Raw genomic sequence first — 24,827 nt, forward strand, 5'->3', positions numbered from 1 at the left:
AGAACTTTTGGTGATAATGGAAATATGCCACATTGTCTAATATAGCAGTGCTTTGGTCTAAATGTTTCAAAATTCATGTTGAAACTTAATTCCCATTGTGGTGATATTAAGAGGTAGGGCCTCTGGGGAAATTAATGATCAAGTAATGAGGGCTGTGCCCTCAGGAACGGATTTGTGCTTTACAACAAGTCTGGACAGAACTAGCTTAGGCCCTTCTTCGCTCTTCTGCTCTTCCACCGTGGGAGGACAGTTATTTGTCCCTTTTCCTTCTTCCATGCTTTCTGCCACGTGCAGACACAGCATTCAAGGTGCTATCTTAAAGCAGAGATCAGAGCCCTTACCAAAATCAAACCTGCCAGCACTCTGATCTTGGGCTTCTCAGCTGCCAGGACTGCAAGCAAATAAACACCTGCTCTTTATAAATTACAGAACAATAAACAACATCTCTTCTTTTTAAACTTTGTTATAGTAGCACAAATAGAATAAGACAGGTAGTCACTAACGACATGTGGCTACTGAGCACTTGAAATGTGGGCTAATGGAACTGAGGAACTGGATTTTAATTCTATTTCGTTTTAATTAATTTATGTTTAAATTTAAATAGCCACATGTGATTAATGGTTATGACACTGGACAGCATGGATCATAAGGTTCAAACATCATTAGCATACAAAGTCTTTAGGACTTAGCATCTATGTATCCTTGCGGACATAGAGAATGGAATTATATACACCATTCCCTGAACCTAGCATGCTATTTCACTGCCCATATATTCACTGCCCATAAGATGCCTACTTCCTTTTTCTCCTCCTTTCTACTTGCTACTTAATTTTAATAGATATGATTTCACTGCCCATATATTCACTGCCCATAAGATGCCTACTTCCTTTTTCTCCTCCTTTCTACTTGCTACTTAATTTTAATAGATATGGGAAAAGAAAATACCTTTCCAAGTCCTGTTACCCTAGGAAGAACTGATCATTCCTTTGCTTTGCACCTCAAGTAAATTCTGCATACACTACCCTAGCAATTATGCATTTTATTGTTTATATGTCCTTTTTCCTCTACTTATTGCAATTTCTTTGACATTTATCCCAGTATCTAGGGTGTTAGTTAGTGCCTAGCAGTGTTCAGTGCTTGCTGACTGAATCCATCTCAAAGATAACTTTGACATGTATATTGCTGAATACTGATCCCTTCTAGGCCTTTAAAAAAATATTATACATAGAATTTAACTATAGGAACTATTTTGTCCTTTATTTTTTAGCTTCTGAATTATACTAAACATCAATTTTTCTGTCTCTTAGGTAATGTAGGTACTATCAGACATTAATGGCATGTTACCATGCTTATACTTACTTTGGTGAGTCCCCAAATTCAATCTTTCCCATATTGTTGAACATACAGATGATCTCATTGCAATTCACACTCAACCTATAATAAAACATTAACATATCCATAAATGTTCTAATACAAATTTACTAAGTTCTCTAAACAAAAATCAGTTGCTGACATTAATGAATTGAAAAGGAAACATTTAAATAACTTTCTAAATTAGCACAGACTATACTTAATTTGGTTGCTAACTTGGTAAACATTTGTGACCCAAAATTTCAATTTATTATTACTTGCTATTTTAATACATTTAAGTTCTAGCACATCTTTATACTTGTTATCGTCTCCTGAACTACGACTTACTCACCTGGGAGGGTTCCTTAGTTGTGGAGAACTAACTTGTGCTAATTCACTATCTGATGTTAACTTCAAAGTCTGGATAATCTAGAATTGAAAAAAAAAAAAAATCATTCATGTGTGAATCTTGTCACAAATATTGCTGAACAGTAAGATTTTAGAAATAAAATTGTATCTTTTAGGTATTTCATTAATTAATGCATTCAGGCTCAATTTGGGGCACTCAAAGGGATATAAATAAGTGTTTATGACTTTTGGAGATATGTATAAAAGGTAACAATAGACACTAAGAAATAGGACAGAATTACACAATCAGAGAAAACTGATCAGATTCATTTTGCAACTGCATTGCTATCTTCAAGTGTTTTCTCCTTTTTTGCCCTATTTTCTTAACTAGATTACTAGGATAAAGACCAAATTTTATCACTTTTTTCTAGTGTCACACGTGTAATTCACAGGAAACGACTACTATTGTTTTAGAACTAAAGCCTGGGACACCTAGCCAAGTAGGGTCATGGCAAATTCTTTCATTTAACGTTAGAAACTTTGGAGGCGGGTAAACTAATGGCTTCTCTTCTATACATCTGATTATCCATGGGAAGTGAGATTCTGAAGATTCAAAGATGACTAAAGCCAAGATCTATACCTTTATGGAGTGAGGCAGAAGTCAGCAAATATCTGTGATTAGTCTTGTCCTGTCAAACTATAAGAAACATTTTTTGTTTTTTTGCCCAATTTTGCCCCTTAGGCACATGATTAGATGATAGGAGATGGCGGAAGCTGTCTCTTGACTTGCACAATTTGGGATGGAATGGGAAGAGAAAAAGTTGACTAGGATTCTGAATTAAATTTTAAAGTTAAGAGTTGACAGCCATACCTAAATTGTTAATGTGAACAAAACAGAGTCCCATTCAGTTTGCTATCCTTATTTGTCCTCATTTTTTTTATTCAGGTGTCCTAGAAACCTAAACTTTAACCTCAATGTCACCTTACTTGCTCTCAGATCAAGTGTTATAAAGACTTAATTGCACTATTTCCCTAACTAGTCAAAAATAACAAAAGGCCATATAAATTTTACAATGTTTGTCTTAGATTTCAAACATTATCTTACTATAACTTAGATTATCCTAACCTATATTGTCATCAATTTAGAATTCTAAATAATAATATAGGTTAGGATAATCTGAAAAACAAATTCTTGTCTTAAATATATTCCAAAGCATATAAAATAAGCTACCACAGACATAACTCACATTGTAAACTATTGAATTACCTGCTTCAGGTCACAGTATGTTCTCAGAGAAGGTGATAATTGTAATGCTCTTGCTATGTTCATAGCTGCATTCAAATTGTTTCTTTTCTCTTCAATGTAGCTTTTGGCCTTTATTAAATTTGATAGATAATCATCAGTAGTTCTTGCAAATTCTTCACACAGGTTCTTTTTCCTTCATTTAAGATTCCAGAGTTATTTTGCAGTATTTCATAAATATTTATAGAAAAGTAGATCTATAGTATCTTGAAGAGTAAGTTCAGTAGTTGATGAATTTTACATAATATGGTTAAATGAGGCATACAGTAACTGAACTGTATCTGAAAGGGTACTTTTACTTGTTGATAAAATTAACATATAACATGGTAAGTGAGATATTAAATTGAACTGAAATGTATTACAGTTAAAAGCTATGTATACATAATTAGAGAAAAGCAAATTTTATAGAAGGCAGGAGATTACAAGTAGAGACATACAATAGACCATCTAAGGTCTGGAGGAGAATCTGAGCTCAGACTCTTTAGGACATTAAGATATATAAAAGCAGTTGTACATATAGGGGAATTGAAAAAGCCATACTGAGGCCCAGGCAAGATGCATGCTCAGAAAACATCTGAGAAGATCTTAAGCCTGACCTCAGGCTGATCTCAAGGCTCAGGGCACACACAACCACTCAGTGAAGGATTGTTACATTAAGAGCCAGTCTGCAAAGACTGGGGAAGGTGGCTATTTTCTCAAATGCCCAATTTCAACAAAAATACCACCAGGCACACAAAGGAACAGAAAAACATGCTCATTCAAAGGAAAAAAACAGAATAGTAAAAACAGTTCTCAAAGCAGCACAGGCATTGGACTCAATAGACAGGCTTAAAACAAATGTCTTAAATATGCCTAAAGAGCTAAAGGAAAACATAGATAAAGAACTACAGAATAATCAGAAAAATGATCTAGGGGACAAAATGATAATATCAACATAAAGAAATTACATAAAATAGCCAAACAGAAATTCTACAGATTGTATTGAAAACCCTGCAGTAATTGTAATTTTAAAAATCCACCAAAGGTTCTACTGCAGATTTGGACAGGCAGAAAGAAAGCATGAGCCAACTTGAATATAGGACAATTAAGATAATGAAGTCTGAAAAAAATAAAAACAACAATGAAGAGAAGTGAACAAAGTCTAAGGTACTTGTGGGTCACTATCAAGCAGACTAATGTATGTATTACAGGAATCACAGTAAAAGAGAGAGACAGACAGAAATTATTTGAAGAAATAATGGCAAAAAACCTTCCAAAATTTGACGAGACATGAATCTATAAATCTAAGAGCTCAAGGAACACCAGCTGCCAAAGGACAAAGAGAATCCTGAAAGCAGCAAGAAAAATGCAATTTGTCAAGTACAAGGGATCCTCAATAAGATTATCAGCCAATTTCTCAGCAGAAACCTTGGAGGTCCAAAGGCAATGTATATTAAAAGCACCAAAAGAGAAAAAGCTGTCAAAGTATTCTTCAAAAGTGAAGGAGAAATTAAAACATCCCAGATAAACAAAAGCTGAATGAGTTCATTACCAGTAGACTTTCCCTATAAGAAATACTAATGAAAGTCCTTCATGTTAATGTGAAAGAAGGCTACACAGTAACTCAAAGCCCATACAATGATAAAAACATCTCTGGTAAAGGTAAATACATGGGCAAACATAAAAACCAATGTTAGTGTAATTTTTATTTATAATTCTACTTTTTATTTTCTACAGAATTTAAAGGACAAATATGCAAAATATCAATCTATCTTAATGGGTATACAATATAGAGGAATGTAATTTGTGACATCGAAAAAATAAAGGGGAGCAGATACGTAAAGCAGTAGAGGTTTTACATGCAACTAAAGTTAAGCTGTCTACTCAAAACAGATTGTTATAACTTCAGGATGTTATATGTAATCCTGATGGGTAACCACAGAAACTATTTACAGAATATGCACAAAAAGAATTGAGAAGGGAATCAAAATTTGTGACTACAAAAGAAAAAATCAAGTAAACACAAAGAAAGGCAGCAATGGGGGAAATAAGCAACAATAAATAAAGCCATAAAACATACAGACAACAAACCAAATGGCAAAAATCCTTCCTTATCAGTATTTTAAGTATTATTGAATTAAACTCCAATCCACAGGCACAAATCTGAAGAATGGATAAAAAATACGACCCAACTATATGCAGCCACAAAAATTTCACTTTAGGTCTAAAGACATAGAAAGGTTGAAAATGAAAGGATGGAAAAAGACAATATATATCGATAATTTAAAAAGCTGGGGTGGCTCTACTAATTTTAGGCAAAATAGACTTTAATGTAACAATTACAAGCATATATGTACCAACACTAGAACCCCAAAACATATAAAGCAAACACTTGCAGAATTCAAGGGAAAAACAGACATGTCTACAATAATCATTAGAGACTCCAATATCCCCCTTTCAATAATGGATAAAACAACCAGTGCAGAATCAATAAAGCAATAAACTACTTGGGCAACACTATAGACTGATAGGACCCAACAGACATATTTAGAACACTATACCCAACAACATGAGGATAAACATTTTCCTCAAGTGTGCATGTAACATTTTGAGACAGAACATATGTTAGACCATGCTGACTAATGTTTAATGTTCATTAACATTTATTAGTAAGTCTTAATAAATTTAAAGACTGAAATCCTTCAAGGTATCTTTTCTGACTACAATGGAATGACCTAGAAATACCAGAAAAAAAAAACCCCAGAAGATTCGTGAACATGTAAAAATCAAACAATATACTCCTAAATCCCAACGGGTCAAAGAATAAATCACAAGGGAAATTAGGAAATTATCTGAGACAAATGCAGCAAGAACACAAAATTTATGGGATGCGATGAAAGCAAGGTGAGGGAAATTTATAGCTGTAAATACTCACATTTAAAAAGGAGCTTGCAAATGAACAACCTAACTATATACCATAAGTAACTAGAAAAAGACCAAACTAAACTGAAAGCAGAAGGAAGGAAATAAAGATGAGAGAGGAGATAAATACACAACAGAGAAAAATGAAAGCCAAAGTTTGTCTTCAAGATTAGAATTAACAAATCTATAGTCACACTAAGAAAAGAGAATCAGGGGAAGGGTGAGGGAGGAGGGATAGCATTAGGAGATATACCTAATGTAAATGATGAGTTAATGGGTGCAGCACACCAACATGGCACATGTATACATATGTAACAAACCTGCATGTTGTGCACATGAACCTAGAACTTAAAGTATAATAATAATAAAAGAAAAGAAAAGAGAATCAGGTCATGCGTGATGGCTCGCACCTGTAATCCCAGCACTTTGGGAGGCCGAGGCAGACAGATGACAAGGTCAGGAGATCGAGACCATCCTGGCTAACAAGGTGAAACCCTGTCTCTACTAAAAATACAAAAAAAAAATAGCTGGGCATGGTGGCGAGTGTCTGTAGTCCCAGCTACTCAGGAGGCTGAGGCAGGAGAATCATTTGAACCCAGGAGACAGAGGTTCCAGTGAGCCGAGATCACGCCACTGCACTCCAGCCTGCGTGACAGAGCGAGACTCCATCTCAAAAAAAAAAAAAAAAGAAAAGAAAAAACAAATTACTATAATCAGAAATAAATTGGGTACATTACTATCAGTTTTGTAGAAATAAAAAAGATTAAAAGACTATTATGAACAACTATATATAAACTATATAACCTAGGTGAAATGGACAAATTCCCAGAAATACATAACCTATCACAACTGACTCATAAAAGTACTAAAAAATCTGTACAGACTTATGACTAAGGAGATAGAAGCAGTAATCAAAAAGCCTCCCAACAAAATTTAGCCTTGGACCAGATAGCTTTACTGGTAAATTGTACCAAACATGTAATAATCAACACCAATCCTCCTCAAACTCTTCCAAAATAGTTGAAGAGGCAGGAATGTGAGGCCAAAACTACCAATGCCAAAATCACACAAAGACATCAAAGAAAACTGTAGACCAGTATCATTTATAACTATTGATAGAAAGTCCTCAGATGAACTAGCAAACCAAATTCAACAGTATAGTAAGAGAATTATACACCATGACCAAGGGAGATTTATTCCTGGAAAGCAAGAATAGTTCAACATACAGATGTCAACATGTGATTGATGTAACACACCACATTAACAGAAAAAAAGCAAAAAACGCAAGTGGTGTCTCAATTGATGCAGAAAAAGGACCTGACATAATTCAACACATTTTCATGATAAAATCACTCAAACTAGAAGACAACTACCTCACTATAATAAAGACCCTATATGGAAAAACTCATAGCAAACATGATACTCAATGGTGAAGATTGAAAGCGTTTCTTGTAACATTAGGAACAAGACATACCTGCTTTTGCTACTTCTGTGCAACACAGTAATGAAAGTTCTAGCCAAAGCAATTAGACAAGAAAAAGAAATAAGGCATTCAAATTGGAAAGGAAGAAGTAAAATCATCTTTTGGTAGGAAATAAAATATTTTATTTGCAGATGACATGATCTTACATGGAGAAAACCCTAAAGATGCCATAAAATAATAGTAAAGCTAATAAATGCATTCAACAAAAAAGGATACAAAAATCAACATATAAAAATAAGGTGTGTTTCTACACAGTAACAATGAGTAATCCCAAAAGAAAATTAAGGAAACAATCCCTTTTACAATAGCATCAAAAGAAATAAAATACTTAAGAATAAACAAAGGAAGCGAAAGACTTGTATATGAAATTACTGAAAGAAATTAAAGACATGAATAAATGAGAAGACATCCTATGGGCATAGATTGGAAAACTTATTATTGTTAATATTTCAATACTACACAGTGATCTACAATTCAATACAATCCCTAACAAAATCTCAATGACATTTTTTTGTGAAAATTGAAAAGCCCATCCTGAAAGTCATATGAAATCTTAAGAGACCCTGAGACACAATCTTGAAAAGACACGAAGTTGTAGGACTCACACATTCTGATTTTAAAACTTACTACAAAACAAGAGTAATCAAAACAGCATGGTACTAGCATCAGGAAAGACATACAGAACAATAGAATAAAACAAAAATCCCAGAAATAATCCTTCACATATATGGTGAGCTCCTTTAGGACAAGGGTGCCAAGAACATTCAGTGGGGGAAAGGACAATCTTTTCAACAAATAGTGCCCGGAAAACTGGATATCCAATTCAAAAGGATGAAGTAGGATCCTTACCTTATACCATAAACAAAAATTAACTAAAAAGATGGATCAAAGACCTAAATGTAAGAACTATAAAACTCTTAAAAGAAAACAGGCCGGGCGCGGTGGCTCACGCCTGTAATCCCAGCACTTTGGGAGGCCAAGGCAGGCGGATCACAAGGTCAGGAGATCAAGACCATCCTGGCTAATACAGCGAAACCCCGTCTCTACTAAAAATACAAAAAATTAGCCGGGTGTGGTGGCGGGCACCTGTAGTCCCAGCTACTCAGGAGGCTGAGGCAGGAGAATGGCGTAAACCCAAGAGGCAGAGCCTGCAGTGAGTTGAGATCGTACCACCACACTCCAGCCTGGGTAGCACAGCAAGACTCCGTCTCAAAAAAATAAATAAAATAAATAAATAAATAAGAAAACATAGGGAAAAGGCATCGTGATGTTAGATTTGGCAATGATATCTTGAATTATGACACCAAAAGCACAAGCAACAAAATAAACAACAAACTGGACTTCATAAAATTAAAAATTTTTGGCCTGGCGCGGTGGCTCAAGCCTGTAATCCCAGCACTTTGGGAGGCCAAGACGGGCAGATCACGAGGTCAGGAGATCGAGACCATCCTGGTACTAAAAATACAAAAAATTAGCCGGGTGTGGTGGCGGGCACCTGTAGTCCCAGCTACTCAGGAGGCTGAGGCAGGAGAATGGCGTGAACCCGGGAGGCGGAGGTTGCAGTGAGCTGAGATCCAGCCACTGCACTCCAGCCTGGGCGACAGAGCAAGACTCCGTCTCAAAAAAAAAAAAAAAAAAAAACAAAATTAAAAATTTTTGTGGATCAAAGGACATTATCAAGAGAGTGAAAAGACAACCTACAAATGGGAGAAAATAATTTTAAGTCATATAGACAAAAATTTAATATCAAAAATATACAAAGAATTGCTACAATCCAATAGTAACAAAGTAAATGATTCAATTCAGAAATGAACAAAAAACTTGAATGAATACTTCATCAAAGACACATAAATGGCCGATAAGCACATAAACGACGCACATTATCAATCATTAGGAAAATACAGGCCACACCATAATGATATTCCATTTCACACTCATTAGAATGGCTACCATAAAAAAAGAAAACAACAAAAAATAAGTGTTGGTAAGGGTGTACAGAAATTAGAACCGCAGTACATTGCTGGTGGGAAAGTAAAATGGCCTATACAACCACTGTGGAAATCAGTTTGGCAGTTCCTTAAAAAGTTAAACACAGGCCAGGCACAGTGGTTGATGCCTATAATCCCAGTGCTTTGGAAGGCCGAGGTGGGAAGATGGCTTGAGCCCAAAAGTTTGAGACCAGTCCTGGCAACATAGCAAGACCTCATCACTACAAAACAAAAATTAGACAGGTGTGGTGGTATATGCCTATAGTCCCAGGTACTCTGGAGTCTAAGGTGGGAGGATCTCTTGAGCCTGGGAGTCTGAGGTTGCGCCACTGTACTCCAGCCTGCGTGACAGAGCTAGAGTTTGTATTTAAAAAAAAAAAAGGGCCGGGTGTAGTGGCTCATGCCTGTAATCCCAGCACTTTGGGAGGCCAAGGCAGGTGCATCACAAGGTCAGGAGATCGAGACTATCCTGGCTAACGTGGTGAAATCTCATCCGTACTGAAAATACAAAAAATTAGTCAGCGTGGTGGCACACGCCTGTCGTCCCAGCTACTCGGGAGGCTGAAGCAGGAGAATCCCTTGAACCTGGGAGGTGGAGGTTGCAGTGAGCCAAGATCACGTCACTGCACTCCAGTCTGGGTGACAGAGTTCGACTCCGTCTCAAAAAAAAAAAAAAAAAAGTTAAACAGAATTATCACATACCACTAAATTGACTAAACTGTATGCTTAAGAACACTTAAAAGAAAAAAAAAACGGTTAAAAGGTAATTTGCGTAATGTGTATTTGACTACTATAACAAAATAAACTCACGCACATGACCTATTACTTGAATGTTATAACTAAAGACCAAATGTGAGACTGCACCAACATGGAGAATAGAGTATCAACAAATTCATTCATAGATTGAGCCTATGTTTTAGGCATCCTTAGGAATTTTTTTTTTTTTTTGAGACACAGTTTTGTTCTTGTCACCCAGGCTGGAGTGCAGTGGTGCAATCACGGCTCACTGCAACCTCCTCCTCCCGAGTTCAAGCAATTCTACTGCCTCAGCCTCCCGAGTAGCTAGGATTACAGGTGCCCGCCACCATGCCCGGCTAATTTTCTGTATTTTTAGTAGAGACAGGGTTTTGCCATGCTCGGCAGGGGCTGGTCTTGAACTCCTGACCTCAGGTGATCTGCTAGCCTTGATCTCCCAAAAGTGCTGGGATTACAGGTGTGAGCCACTGTGCCCGGCTAAGAAATTTTTTTAAAAGCACTGATTTAAGAGTCAAATGGACAAATGGCATTACTAAATATATTACCTTGAGAATGTTACAATTTTTTAAATCTTATTTATTTATTTATTTATTTTTGAGACGGAGCCTCGCTGTGTCACCCAGGCTAGAGTGCAGTGGTGCCATCTCGGCTCACTGTAAGCTCCACCTCCCAGGTTCACACCGTTCTCCTGCCTCAGCCTCCCCAGTAGCTGGGACTACAGGCGCCTGCCACGACGCCCAGCTAATTTTCTGTATTTTTAGTAGACATGAGGTTTCACTGTGTTAGCTGGGATGGTCTCAATCTCCTGACCTTGTGATCCACCCGCCTCACCCTCCCAACGTGCTGGGATTACAGGCGTGAGCCGCTGCGCCTGACCGAGCATGTTACAGTTTTTAAGAGCTTGTTTCTTGAAATGCATAATGGAAGGAATATCTACTGTACCTCCGTCATGTGAGCAAAGATAGTATATGTCAAATGGCTTTCTAAATAGGTGATGAATACATAATAGTTTAAGGTATTTAGCAATGCCTATTAGGGTTCTGCTCTGTTGCAAAAAAGCACATGACTAAATGACAGAACTATGTATGAAAAATTATGTATTTTCCCAAGTATACATAATTTAGGTTATGAAAATCTTTTTCTGTGCTAACTGTTTTAAGTCGGAAGCTTATTTACTTTTTTGAGGTGGGGGTCCTGCTTTGTCATTCAGGCTGGAGTGTATTGGCAGGATCCCCACTTACTGCAGCCTTGATCTCTTGGGCTCAAGCAATCCTCCCACCTCAGCTTCCCACGTAGCTAGGACTACAGAAATGTGCACAATGCCCGGCTGATTTTTTTTTTGTACAGATAGAGTCTTACTGTGTTGCCCAGACTGGTCTCAAACTCCTGAGCTCAAGGATCCTCCCATCTCAGCCTCTCAAAGTAGCTTAGACAGGATGATCACTGCGTAATCCTACATGTGTAAGCCACCACACCTGGCCCAAGCTTCTTTTCTTTAACAGTTAACAGCTTCAGCTAGGCACAGTGCTGCACACCTGTAATCTCAGCACTTCAGGAGGCTGAGGCAGGATGATCTCTTGAGGCCAGGAGTTTGGGACCAGCCTGGACAATGTAGTGAAAGCCTTGTCTCGGAAAACAAAACAACAACAACAAAACCACAAAAGTAGCTGAATGTGGTGGTGTGGGCCTGTAGTTCCAGCTACTTTGAAGGTTGAGGTGGGAGGTTCACTTCAGCCCAGGAGTTTGAGGTTACAGTGAGCTATTATCACACCATTGCACCCCAGCCTCGGCAACAGAGCAAGACCGTCTCAAACAAACAACCATTAGCTTCAGCACCAGAAGGTAAATAGCCAAAATTTTTAAAACCTTACACATTATTTTTCATTTTGAAGTTCTAAAGATCAGTCTGTAAGGACTACCAACTTCCAAACTCGTTTAAAAGTTACCCATTACTTCATTCTAAACAAAGGAATACAATGACAAGTTAATGTTAGAAACTTCAGTTTCACTGAGTCTAGATTTTTAAGTTACTACCTGGCATCCAAAAAAGCCAAAAGTTGGTCAAACTGTTTCTCCACAATTTCTGTAACTCTTTCTCTCTCCTCTATCGTTTGCTTCTGCATGTGTTCAAGCGTCTGGAAAAAAAATAAGACGAAGACTCACCTTTGGAATTATTTTGTAGAAGTCGTAGAATTTTGAAAGTAAAAGGTACTTTTTAGACTCTTCAAAATAACACAAGAGGTAATTAGATAATAATATAGAGTAAGTCACAGGTTCAACTTTAAATTTTACTATTTGTAAGTAAGACCGTATCTTTTTGTTTGTTTTACTGAGACAGGGTCTCACTTGGTTAACCAGGTTGGAGTGCAGTAGGCTGAACATAGCTCACTGCAACCTCAACTCCTGGGCTCAAGGGATCCTCCTGCCTTGGCCTTCTGAGTAGCAACGACTACAGGCACACAGCTCCGTGTCCAACTAATTTTTTTTTTTGGCAGGGCGGAGGAACAAGGTCTCATTATGTTGCCCAGGCTGGTTCTGAACTCCTGGCCTCAAGTGATCCTCCTGCCTTGGCCTCCCAAAGCACTGGGATTACAGGTGTGAGCCACCCCACCTGGCCTTGCTGACATTTTCTACTGATAATACAGCAACAAGACCTAAAAAAAATCCACTGATGAGTGTCCTAAGTTTTTTTCTTATTCCTTTTCATTATTATGGGAAACAAGTCATTTTAAGTAGCTGAATTTCTCTTTGATAGGACTCCCTGGATTAAAAAAAACCTTAGAAACCATACTTGAATTAAAATGTTAAGTATTACACAATCTTAGTATTTTTGAAGTTTTAAGTACTGTTGCTTGGATCCATGACCCCTTCTTTCCTTCTGATTCTTCCGATTTAGAATGGGAATGTGGAATGTCTATCTTACTCCTGTTTCACCAATGTATTTTAGAAGCAAGTAAGTTCTTGTCTCGTTTAACAGGCTCATAGTTGGAGAGGAATTTTGCCTTAGGAAGAATTGGATATCGAGTCTTCACCTATACATAACTTAGAAGGTGAGATTTTAATTTTTATTAATTTTTAATCTTTTTTTTTTTTCTGAGACAGAGTTTTACTCCATCAACCAGGCTGAAATGCAGTGGCATGATCTTGGCTCACAGCAACCTCTGTCTCCCAGCTTCAAGCGATTCTCGTGCCTGACCCTCCCCAGTACCTGGAACTACAGGTGTGTGCCACCACGCTTAGTTAATTTTTGAATTTGTAATAGAGATAGGGTTTAGCCATGTTGACCAGGCTGGTTTTGAACTCCTGACCTCAAGTGATCCGCCTGCCTTGGCTTCCAAAGTGCTGGGATCACAGGCGTGCCCAAGTGAGCCGGCCCAGGTGAGATTTTTGTACTTATAATTGATGCTAGAGTGGGTTAAACTTTTGGGGATGTCAGGATCGGGTGAATGTATCTTGTATTGAGAAGGACATGAATACTGAGGGCTAGAGAATACTCTATTTTCAGTTGGATTGTGTCCCCACTCTCCCAAATTCAGATACTGAAGTCCTAACCTCCAGTTAATTTACCACTGATTTGCTCTTCTCCACTATATCTGGTACTAATTATTGCTTATCACAGGTGACATTATTTTTTCCCCTTTTCTCTCAATGTTTTTTTCTCTGGTAACTCTTCTATCTTACTACTTTTATCATGTATCTCATTCCTCTTGAGAAACGACTTTTGATAGTGACTCTTAGCCAATCGAAAATGTCTTGTCCTTCTATGCAAAAAGCAGCCACAACATAATCAGCTATAACCTTTCGAACTCCTTAATTGTAAATTTTGTTGCTAGGCGCTGAAGAACTTGTTTTGTGTCACCAAATGAGAGAGTCTCTTTTGGAAGGTGGAGCAGGGAGAAAGATTTTCTCACAAAGGGGGGATATAGCCAAACAACGAGCAAATGTTGAAAAGATAATCTGCAATGCTTCTGAGACAAAGCTCAGCTCACAGCAAGCAGAAGGCACAGTTCCTTATTAAAGCTTGAATTTTATTAAGTTCCCAGCACAACAATGTTGCAAGACCAATTTTGGCAGGCCATGGGAAAAGTTTTCCATTCTTTTTTAAATTATCATGCTTAATAACTCAGTGCTAAGCTCTAACCTCAGTGTAACATCTCCAAATGTACACACTTAAAGAGGACATGCTTCACTTGATTATAGAATTTAATCCTGCAAAGTGCTTACTTTTCCAGCAATGCTTAATTGTTCAAAACTTTGATGTGCTGTATTCAACGCTTCATCAATTTCTTCTGCAGTGTTAGTGTCCTAAGAAGGGAGGGGAATCACATAAAAATATAAAACTAAAAAACAGATGCCTATATATATATATATATATTTTAGTTGCAAAAAATTCAGGCTACCATTTTGGTTACAAAAGCAACATAGACTTACTACAGAAAAGTGAAAACAAGCAACAAAAATGATATTCAATCCTGCTAACCTGGAGATAAAAACCATTCATATTTTAGAGCTTTAGACGATTCCAGATTTTTTTCCTAAAGACTTTTTTTAATGGGATAATGCCCTGTAATCATCTTTTTAACTTAAAACGACCTTGAACAATTTATCATGGCAATACATGTATACATATAAAAATTATAGCTAAGGAAAACAAGATTATAATTTGACTCCATTAAGATTTACACTTGGCCGGGCGCGGTGGCTCAAGCCTGTAATCCCAGCACTTTGGGAGGCCGAGACGGGCAGATCACGAGGTCAGGAGATCGAGACCATCCTGGCTAACACGGTGAAACCCCGTCTCTACTAAAAAATACAAAAAACTAGCCGGGCGAGGTGGCGGGCGCCTGTAGTCCCAGCTACTCGGGAGGCTGAGGCAGGAGAATGGCGTAAACCCGCGAGGCGGAGCTCGCAGTGAGCTGAGATCCGGCCACTGCACTCCAGCCTGAGCGACAGAGCAAGACTCCGTCTCAAAAAAAAAAAAAAAAAAAAAAAAAAAAAAAAAAAAGATTTACACTTGAAGGAAAAGTTAGCAAGATTAAAGTGCTTCCTCCCCTTCCCCAGCCCATTAATGATTATTATTATTATTATTATTATTTTTTTTAGACAGAGTCTCACTGCCGCACAGGCTGGAGTGCAGTGGTGCTATCTCGACTTACTGCAACTTCTGCCTCCCAGGTTCAAGCGATTCTCATGCCTCAGGCTTGCAAGTAACTGGAATTACAGCTCTGTGCCACCACATCACCACATCCAGCTAATTTTTGTACTTTTAGTAGAGATGGGGTTTCGCCATGTCGGCCAGGTTGGTCTTGAATTCCTGGCCTCAAGTGATCTGCCTGTCTTGGTCTCCCAAAGTGCTGGGATTACAGGCATGAGCCTCTGCGCTTGGCCTCCATTAATGATCTTAACACAAGAACTTAATACTTCACTCAACATCATTTTGGAGTTTGTTCTATTTCTAATCTTAATACATTAAAGTTATTAGGAGTAGATAAAAGGTAAAATTCAATCTTCGGCAATAACATTAACAACAACAAATGTAATTAGGCCTTTTGGTTGCCACTAAAATAAGTGAAAAATCACATTTAAAATTTAAAAACTTGTGCTCTATGTTTCACAGAACCTGGATTCAATAACTAGTTTCAAAGGGAAAAAGCTACACACAGTAAATATCAAGAACGTTGAAACAGAGTCAGTCAAAGGTAGAAATGGCTGCCTTGGAAGAAGAGAGAACTGTCTAAGCATGGAACAAGAGAGATTCAAGTAGGAGGGTGGGTTTACTTCTGCTACCTATAAACTTCCAAAAGAATCTATGATTATAAAAGAAGAAAGTTGAGCTACTAGAGACAAAGTCAAACGTTTGCCTTCATCGTACTTCATGACCAACATTTTTCATACCAACATTACAGATGATGAGTTCAAAACAGTCCTGGGTGTGGAGGCTGAACGTTCTAAACCAGTAGTTAGCTGATCAGCAGTCTTCTTAAAGTCCTGAGAACAATTCTTTATCCTGAAAAGTATTAAGTGTATTATTTCATTTTTCGAGACAGGATCTTTCTCTGTCACCCAGGCTAGAGGGCAGTGGCACCATCATGGCTCATGGCAGCCTCGACTTCCCAGACTCCAGCGATCATCCCACCTCAGCCTCCCAAGTAGCTGGGATCACAGGCATGTGCCACCACACTCAGCTAACTTCTATATTTTTTGTAGAGATGAGATTTCAAAATGCTGCCCAGGCTGGTCTCAAAATCCTAAGCTCAAGCGATCCAACCGCCTCAGCCTCCCAAAGTGCTGGGATTACAGGCGTGAGCCACTGTGCCTGGCCCAAGTACATTATTTTAAATACCAACATTAACGTAATGATTTTAATCTTCTATTCAATTTTTACCATGAAAAATAACTCATATGACTTAGAAGAACATGTACAGTGAATTAATTCCAAAAATAATGGCTTAAAGTAGATATTGTATTTCAATTTCTTAATTACTGGTCCTTTCATGGTATTTTTTGGTACAAACGTTGATAATCACTGAAATGTGATAAGCTTATCAATTAAAGTAAGTGTTTATACATTCAAATGCCAGCCATTAAAAAGAATGTACCTAACAAGTCTGGAGAATTAAAAAAAGGTAATGAATTTAACTAAGCAAGTTAATCACAAAGAAAAAGTTTGATGCATTCTCTAGTCTGTAGAAGCCAGAGTTTTATTTATTAATTTATCTGTTTTAGAGATAGGGTCTCACTGTATTGGCCAGGCTGGTCTCGAACTCCTGGACTCAAGTGATCCTCCCGCCTCGGTCTCCCAAAGTGCTGCAATTAAAGGCATGAGCCATCATGTCCAGCTATTTTTATCTTTATATCACCATATTGGCAAGCACACAGTAACTAGTGTTTGCTGAGTTAATCATCAGCTTACAGCTTATGGAAGAAACTATGATGTTTAAATGTTATTCTTACAGAGAAAAAATACTACACCAAATAATTTTTAAACATTCTATTCTCCGAAAAGTGAATATTCATGTTCTTAAAAATATGAGTGCATTAGCCCTGAGGATTCCATTATTGAATTCCTGTTTCAAAATATTAAAAACAAATCAGTAAAGAAATGAGTAAAGGATTACCATAATTCAAAAATATACAACCATTTAAAACCAAACTGTACCTTAGAGAACAGCAGTTTCTAAAATAGGTATAATTGACATAAATTTAATTTTTTAAATGGTTATTTGGAACAAATTTGGGTACTTTCTGGTTAAGATGGATTCACATACCTCTGAAAGTAAAATTTCACTTTGCAACTCTAACAGACATTATACATATAGAGATAAGAGTACAACCTAGTTTGACTCGCATCATGTGTCAGAAAATTTCACACAGAAGTGCAGATCTCGAGTTTGTCTTGAGAAAAACAAGATGTGGCAACATTGGGTCTTAACACATAATAATAATTGGCTACAGCTGAGTAGGAACTGCCTCCTTTGGAGGGGGTGAGCCCTCATCATCTACCATAATCCTCACCACTCATTGTTTAAACTCAGTCGATCTCACCCAATAAAAGTTATCTGCTTAATTCGTGTAGGGGTTCAAATTTGGGAACCCTAAATTTGATAAAACGGCTACTCCATGGGGACTCATATGATGAGCCAGAACGATTCTACAAGATTTATTCTAATAACTCGACACAGATCTCATGGAGGAAGTGACCAGTGGTATAGGAGTTGGGAGCAGTACCGGTATTCAATAAACCTAGGTTTACATTCTGGTTCTGTGAAGGACCAGCTGTCAGACTTTAGCTAAGTGGTTTTACCATCCAAGAAAACGGCTACAACCATTCTTTTGTTTTTTTCTAAGTACTCATTTAAGTCTGGAAAGAGAAGCTACAGTGGTAATGGGAAGTGCCAGGAATTCTAGACTGAATAATTTTGAATTTTAATCGAATACTTAATGAACAACTACAGCGTTAAGGAAGAGTCTGACAAGGAGCTACACAAAAGAACATGTGAATGAAATAAGGCAGCAGAAATGAAGATAGGTTATGGATATAGGAGATACTATGGAAGTCAGAATCTGCAGGAGGTAAAATGCATGCAATAGAAGGAACTGGGGTAATCTATAAATACTTGGTGCCATTAACAAAATTGGAAAGTTCCACGAGATTCTTCCTTGAAAGAATCCTATTTTTTATTTCTTGCATTGTCTACTTACCACATTAAATATGCTTTAAAAAGTTAAGTTATATACAAATTACCATCTGAGTACAGTTCCAGGAAATTGATCAGAAGATCCTTTAACACTTAAAAAGCTGCAAAAATCAAACATGTACTGTAATAAACATTACATGTTTACTCTGTGTCCCAAACCAGAGATTTAAAGAGGAATAAAATGTGGTCCATTCTTTTAAAGGGGCTTACAGACTAGCAGGGAAAGACATACAGAAGTATTAATAATTAGGTGAAATAATCAGTAACATAGGTACTCATCTCTAGCTGAGTATATTTTTAAAAAATTACTAATTCAAAAAGAGAATCTATTAATGCATACACATGTAAAGGTTTATACAAGAATGGGAAAATGAATGAAAGAACCCCAAAGGTATTATTTTTCCTTTTATAAATCACTTCTCAAACCAACCCTTCACAAAGTCTTCCATTGTGCTATACTTGCACTACTTTTAAGAATCAAGACAAGCTGGGTGCAGTGGCTCACGGCTGTAATCCCAGCACTTTGAGAGGCTGAGGCAGAAGGATCACTTAAAGTCAGGAGTTTGAGACCAGCTTGGGCAACACAATGAGACTCCACGTCTACAAAAAAATTTAAAAACTGGTTGTGCATGGTGGTGCATGCCTGCAGTCCTAGATACTCCAGAGGCTGAGGTGAGAGGCTAGCCTGAGCCCAGGAGACTGAGGCTGCAGTGAGCCATGGTCAAAACCACTGCACTCCAGCCTGGGTGACAGAGTGAGACCCTGTCTCTAAAAAAACTTAGAATTCTAAAAATTTTTAAAAAGAATCAAGAGAGAACTAAGTTACTTTTTTTTCTCTATAACTTCCTTTCATCCAGCACAAGTAACTTTAGCCAGTATACTCTCAGCCTTTCTTGATGTGGTAATCATTAACATTCTTTCTTTCTTTAAATAAGGACAAACAAATGTTTCTTCTTTAAAGAGCTGGAGTCTCCATTCCACTGACAGCTAAGATGAAGTATGAACTTAAAGAGCATTCCATAAACAGTAGGTTAGAAATGCAGATTTAAGAATGACATTTTATCAATAATTCCAAAACTATTTCAGTAACACACTTAATACTCAAATAAGTACACATGGAACATACGTTTTAGGCTGCCGTTTTTCCATTACGGAGTCTTCTTTAACATATCCAGCCATTGGATAGCAGCCTTGTCTAGTATTTACAGCTGTAGCAACCTTAGGACAAAATAAGAGTTTAAAAAAAACAAAGAAAGTCATCCAATAAATTCTGTTTATCCAGAACCTAAACAATTATTTAAGTATGCTGTTCATAAAGTTAATGATAACCTTAAGATCTTGAAATCCCCTGTAAATTAAGGAGAAAACTGTGCTTATATGAGGTTTTGACCCATTTTAATTTTTGGAAGCAATCAGGAATTAGTTAATTAAGCTTATTCAATTAATTATCAATTATTAATTTTTAGTTAATTGACCAAAACACTTCATTCTACCATAACTCTAAAGCAAATACTAGCTATACTTTCGATTTTACTTTAAAAATTTTAGGCCAGGCATGAGGGCTCACGCTTGTAATCCTGGCACTTTGGGAGGCCGAGGTGGGTGGATCACCTGAGATCAGGAGTTCAACACCAGCCTGGCCAACATGGCAAAACCCTGTCTCCACAAAAAATACAAAACTTAGCCAGGCATGGTGGCGGGCGCCTGTAATCCCAGCTACTCAGGAGGCTGAGGCAGGAGAATCACTTGAACCTGGAGGGGCAGGTTACGGAGGTTGCAGTGAGCTGAGATTGCACCACTGCACTCCAGCCTGGGTGAAAGAGCTAGACTCTACTTCAAAAAAAAGTAATAAAAATTAGTAATGTATGTTCAAAACTCTAAAATATTTAAAACTTTTTTTTTTTTTTGAGACGGAGTCTCGCTCTGTCTTCAGAAGGCAGTAATTCTTTTGTTTGTTTGCTTGTTTTTGAGATGGCGTCTCGCTCTGTCACCCAGGCTGGAGTGCAGTGGCGTGATCTCGGCTCACTGCAAGTTCCGCCTCCCGGATTCATGCCATTCTCCTGCCTCAGCCTTCCGAGTAGCTGGGACTACAGGGGCCCGCCACTATGCCCAGCTAATTTTTTTGTATTTTTAGTAGAGACAGGGTTTCACCATGTTAGCCAGGATGGTCTTGATCTCCTGACCTCGTGATTCGCCCATCTCAGCCTCCCAAAGTGCTGGGATTACAGGCTTGAGCGCCCGGCCAATTTAAAACTTTTTTAATCATGTGGTTCAATAGAATTCCTAAAGTCCACTGTGACCCACAGACACTACATGAAGAAAAATCCCTGCTCGAGACAGTGTTCAAGTAAAATGCAGTTAGAAATGGAAGAAAATTGGATAGTTCATGGTTGACTTTTTTCTGAGAACAGTTTTGTTATGTTCATTTATTTGAGGTCCTGTGGTCTCTGATTTTTTTCCACATATTTTAAAAGCCACTCAGATCATGAACTGATACCTGAAAGAAAAATGAAGTAAGCAGAAGGAAATGCAACATCATTCTTTGGGTGCCTAAGTCCTATATACTGGGCAAACTATCTCATTGAAACCTCACAATACAATACAAGAAAGAAAGGAAAGGAAATTGAAGTAAAGCTGAAGTATGTCCTTTATCTTCACTCAATAAATTAAAGGATAAGCCACGATGTTAAACTATCTTTTTCTTTCTTTAAAATGTTAGATCCAGGGGGTACGTGTACAGGTTTGTGGCAAGGGTGTAGGGCATGATGCTAAGGTCTGGGCTTCTATTGATCCCATGACCCAAACAGTGAGCACAGAACCCAACAGAAAGTTTTTCTGCCCTTGCCTCCCTTCCTCTCTCTAGCAGTCCCCAGTGTCTATTGTTTCCATGTTTATGTCCACGTATGGCCAATGTTTAGCTCCCACTTGTAAGTGAAAATGTGGTACTTGATTTTCTGTTTCTGCATTAATTTGCTTAGGATAATGGCCTTCAGCTGCATTCATGTTGCTGTAAACGACATTATTTCATTCTTTTTAATGGCTGCATAGTATTCTGTGGTGTAAATGTACAACATTCTCTTTATTCAACCCACCAATGATGGGACACGTAGGCTGATTCCATGTATTTGCTACTGTGAATGATATTGTGATAACCATATGAGTACAGGTATCTTTTTGGTAGAATAATTTATTTTCCTTTGGGTATATACCCAGTAATGGAAGTGCTGAGTCAAATGGTTGTTCTATTTGTTCTTTGAGAAATCTCCAAACTGCTTTCCACAGGGGCTGATTTGCATTCCCATCAACAGTCTATAAGCATTCTCTTTTCTCCACAACCTTGACAACATCTGTTGGTTTTCGACTTTTTAATAATAGCCATTCTGCTGTAAGATGGTATCTCATTGTGGTTTTGATTTGCATTTCTCTGATAAGTGATGTGAGCATCTTTTCATATTTGTTGTCTGCTTGTATGTCTTTTAAGAAGTGTCTGTTCAGGCCGGGCGCGGTGGCTCAAGCCTGTAATTCTAGCACTTTGGGAGGCCGAGGAGGGTGGATCACGAGGTCAGGAGATCAAGACCATCCTGGCTAACATGGTGAAACCCCGTCTCTACTAAAAATACAAAAAACTAGCCGGGCGTGGTGGCGGGCGCCTGTAGTCCCAGCTACTTGGAGGCTGAGGCGGGAGAATGGCGTGAACCCGGGAGGCGGAGCTTGCAGTGAGCCGAGATCGCGCCACTGCACTCCAGCCTGGGTGACACAGCAAGACCCCATCTCAAAAAAAAAAAAAGAAGTGTCTGTTCATGTCCTTTAGCCCACTTTTTAATGGGGCTATCTGTTTCTTTTCCTGTTATTTAGGAAAATTTAACAAGAAAACTATACGCTCTAAGTAAAGAAAACCTTAAAAAAAAAAATCGCACCTGGCTAGAGGTCATAAAACAAGAACAAAAAAAATGGAGAATCATACCAGGTTCCTGGAGACAAAGACTGAATGTCCTAACATCATCTAACACGAAATTAATACAATTCTAAAATACATATGGAAAAATATATTGTACAAAAACTGCAAAAACTTTAACATATAATTCACCATAAATTTATTCCACCAATTAATAAAACTATTATAATGCTACTGTAATAATTAAACACTAGATGCTAGCATAATAAATCAGTAGAACAAAGCCTTGAAACAGACCCAACTCTCTATGAGAACTTAATATAGAATATAAGTGGGATTTCAATTAAATGGAGGAAGGATTACTCAATAAAAGGTATGACAAAATCAGCTAATCATTCTGAAGAATAAAGGTATACCCACACCTTACATCACATAAAATATAAAATAATTAAACATATACCTCCCTCCCTTTTTTTTTTTCTTCAGATGGAGTTGCGCTCTTGTTGCCCAGGCTGGAGTGCAATAGTGTGATCTTGGCTCACTGCAACCTCCACCTCCTGGGTTCAAGCGATTCTCTTGCCTCAGCCTCCCAAGTATCTGGGATTACAGGCATGCACGACCATGCCCAACTAATTTGGTATTTTTAGTAGAGATGGAGTTTCTCCATGTTGGTCAGGCTGTTCTCGACTCCCGACCTCATGTGATCCACCCACCTCAGCCTCCCAAAGTGCTGGGATTACAGGCATGAGCTTGGCCAACATACACTTTTTTTAAAAAACGTTAAGTATTGAAGATATATATATAACTTTGAGTTAGGAAGGTCTGCCTAGTCAGAAAAAAAAAAAAAAAAAAGCCCACCTAGAATTCATGAAGCAGGGGTAAAAATGACTAGTGAAGAAACATTTCCGAATGGCTAAATGTAATAAAATCAAAAGTGAGAGGCTGGGAGAAAATCGTTACGCAGGATGAAATGTTTATATTGCTATCACATAAAGTACTCTCACAACTTAGGAAAAAGACAGGCTGGATACAGTGGTTAACACCTGTAATCTCAGCATGTTGGAAGGCTAAAGCAGGACCAGCCTAGGCAACATAGCAAGGATCCAGCCCAGCCTAGGCAACATAGCAAGGATCCACCTCTTCCAAAAACAAAAACAAAAAAATTATCTGGGTGCAGTGGTACTCCCCTGCAGTCCCAGCTACTACTGGGCTGGTTGAGGTAGGAGGACTGCTTCAGCTGGAGAGGTTGAGGTTACAGTGAGCTGTGATCACATCACTGCACTCCAGTCTGGGCAACAGAGCAAGACCCTGTCTCCAGAAAAAGCAAACAACAAACAAGTTAGGGAAAAGAAAATTCAAAAGGAAAAGATCCAAAGGATCTGAAAATATCTGTTAAAGATCCACACAGAAAAGGCACTGATAAGTCAAACATAAGAAAAGTTGCTCAACTTCATTGGTCATGAGGGAATTACAATTTACAACAAGGAAACAGCCCTTTTTTTCACATCAAATTGCCAAAACACTAAAACAAATATAACAAGCCCAAAATATGAATTTATTTTGGAGTTAGAAATTATAGAATCTACTGATGGAGGTGAGGCTGAGGAATTGTACACAATTATAGTGAAAAATTTTTTAAACTAAATGTTTATCAAAAAAGAGATTAGTTAAGAAAATTATAGTGTTTATTTTCATGAGAATAGATGAATGTTGCTAAAAGAAACAAAGTAGACTATTAATTGTTATAAGTCTCCCATTTTTGTGAAATATACATCTTTGGTGGGGAAGAGGATGTTCTTTCAAGGTTTCAAGTACTATGTACTTAAAACCATCGACTTGTGGCCATGTATTATTAATTTGGTTACTTTTAACAAATCTCACTGAACTGAATGGTATTTTAAGTCCCTTTTCCCAAAAAATTGGGGTTTAAAAACTTAATTTCTATATACCTCCTAGTTCATTACACTTTGGCTTAGCATTTCATAATAAGAGGTTAATGCTATTATCAGCGGATTTGATGCAGGACATTTCTTCCAGATAGTTTAGGAAAGTATTGAATACAACGGATTTAAAAGATTTCAAGTAAAAACTGCAGAAAGACTCTTACCTTGCAACATATATAATAAAGGTTTTCTTTTACCCCTATAGCTTGTCATTTAAATTTTATTTATGATGGTGTTTTGCCTGCTTTTGTTGCTCGTAAATGAAAAACTCTGCTCAAATTTAACAAGCATTTATTCTACAGTTTCTGATTTCTATTTGATACGCTTAGCAATGCTTTCCTATCCAAGATTATACAATTATCTGTATTTCTTTCTAGTTTATATTTCTAATTGTTATATTATTAATATTTCCAATCATGGGATTTTAGTATATGTTAATTATCTATTGATTGGATGATTTATCCTTTCTTCATGGCCCAATGTATTTTAGACTCAGGTCCAAAAGTTAACAAAATGCCAGTATTTCTAAAACAGCACCTAGGTATAATCCTATCCTTGAATAAAATCTGTCATTTTGCTGTGCAAAATTATAAAAAGATTAACCATTAACATCAATCAATAGCAAAAAAGGGATGTTATCAGAAACCATTCAACGATCAAAA

The 24,827-nt window shown here is 37.6% G+C and overlaps 1 protein-coding gene across 2 annotated transcripts in view; it reads right to left on the bottom strand.

The window, feature by feature from the left end:
* Positions 1-24,827, bottom strand: part of RNF17 (ring finger protein 17) — a 114,861-nt gene that overhangs the window by 84,442 nt on the left and 5,592 nt on the right. For both annotated transcript variants that reach the window (XM_011958692.1, XM_011958684.1), the window contains exons 3-9: positions 19,454-19,545; positions 16,025-16,136; positions 14,354-14,434; positions 12,164-12,264; positions 2,966-3,137; positions 1,703-1,779; positions 1,360-1,434 (exon numbers count right to left, since the gene is read on the bottom strand). In XM_011958692.1, the coding sequence (XP_011814082.1) occupies positions 1,360-1,434; positions 1,703-1,779; positions 2,966-3,137; positions 12,164-12,264; positions 14,354-14,434; positions 16,025-16,136; positions 19,454-19,545 (710 nt within the window). The remainder of the gene's footprint in view (positions 1-1,359; positions 1,435-1,702; positions 1,780-2,965; positions 3,138-12,163; positions 12,265-14,353; positions 14,435-16,024; positions 16,137-19,453; positions 19,546-24,827) is intronic.

This window comes from Colobus angolensis, unplaced genomic scaffold (assembly GCF_000951035.1).
Source record: "Colobus angolensis palliatus isolate OR3802 unplaced genomic scaffold, Cang.pa_1.0 Scaffold113, whole genome shotgun sequence".
Lineage (NCBI taxonomy): Eukaryota > Metazoa > Chordata > Mammalia > Primates > Cercopithecidae > Colobus > Colobus angolensis.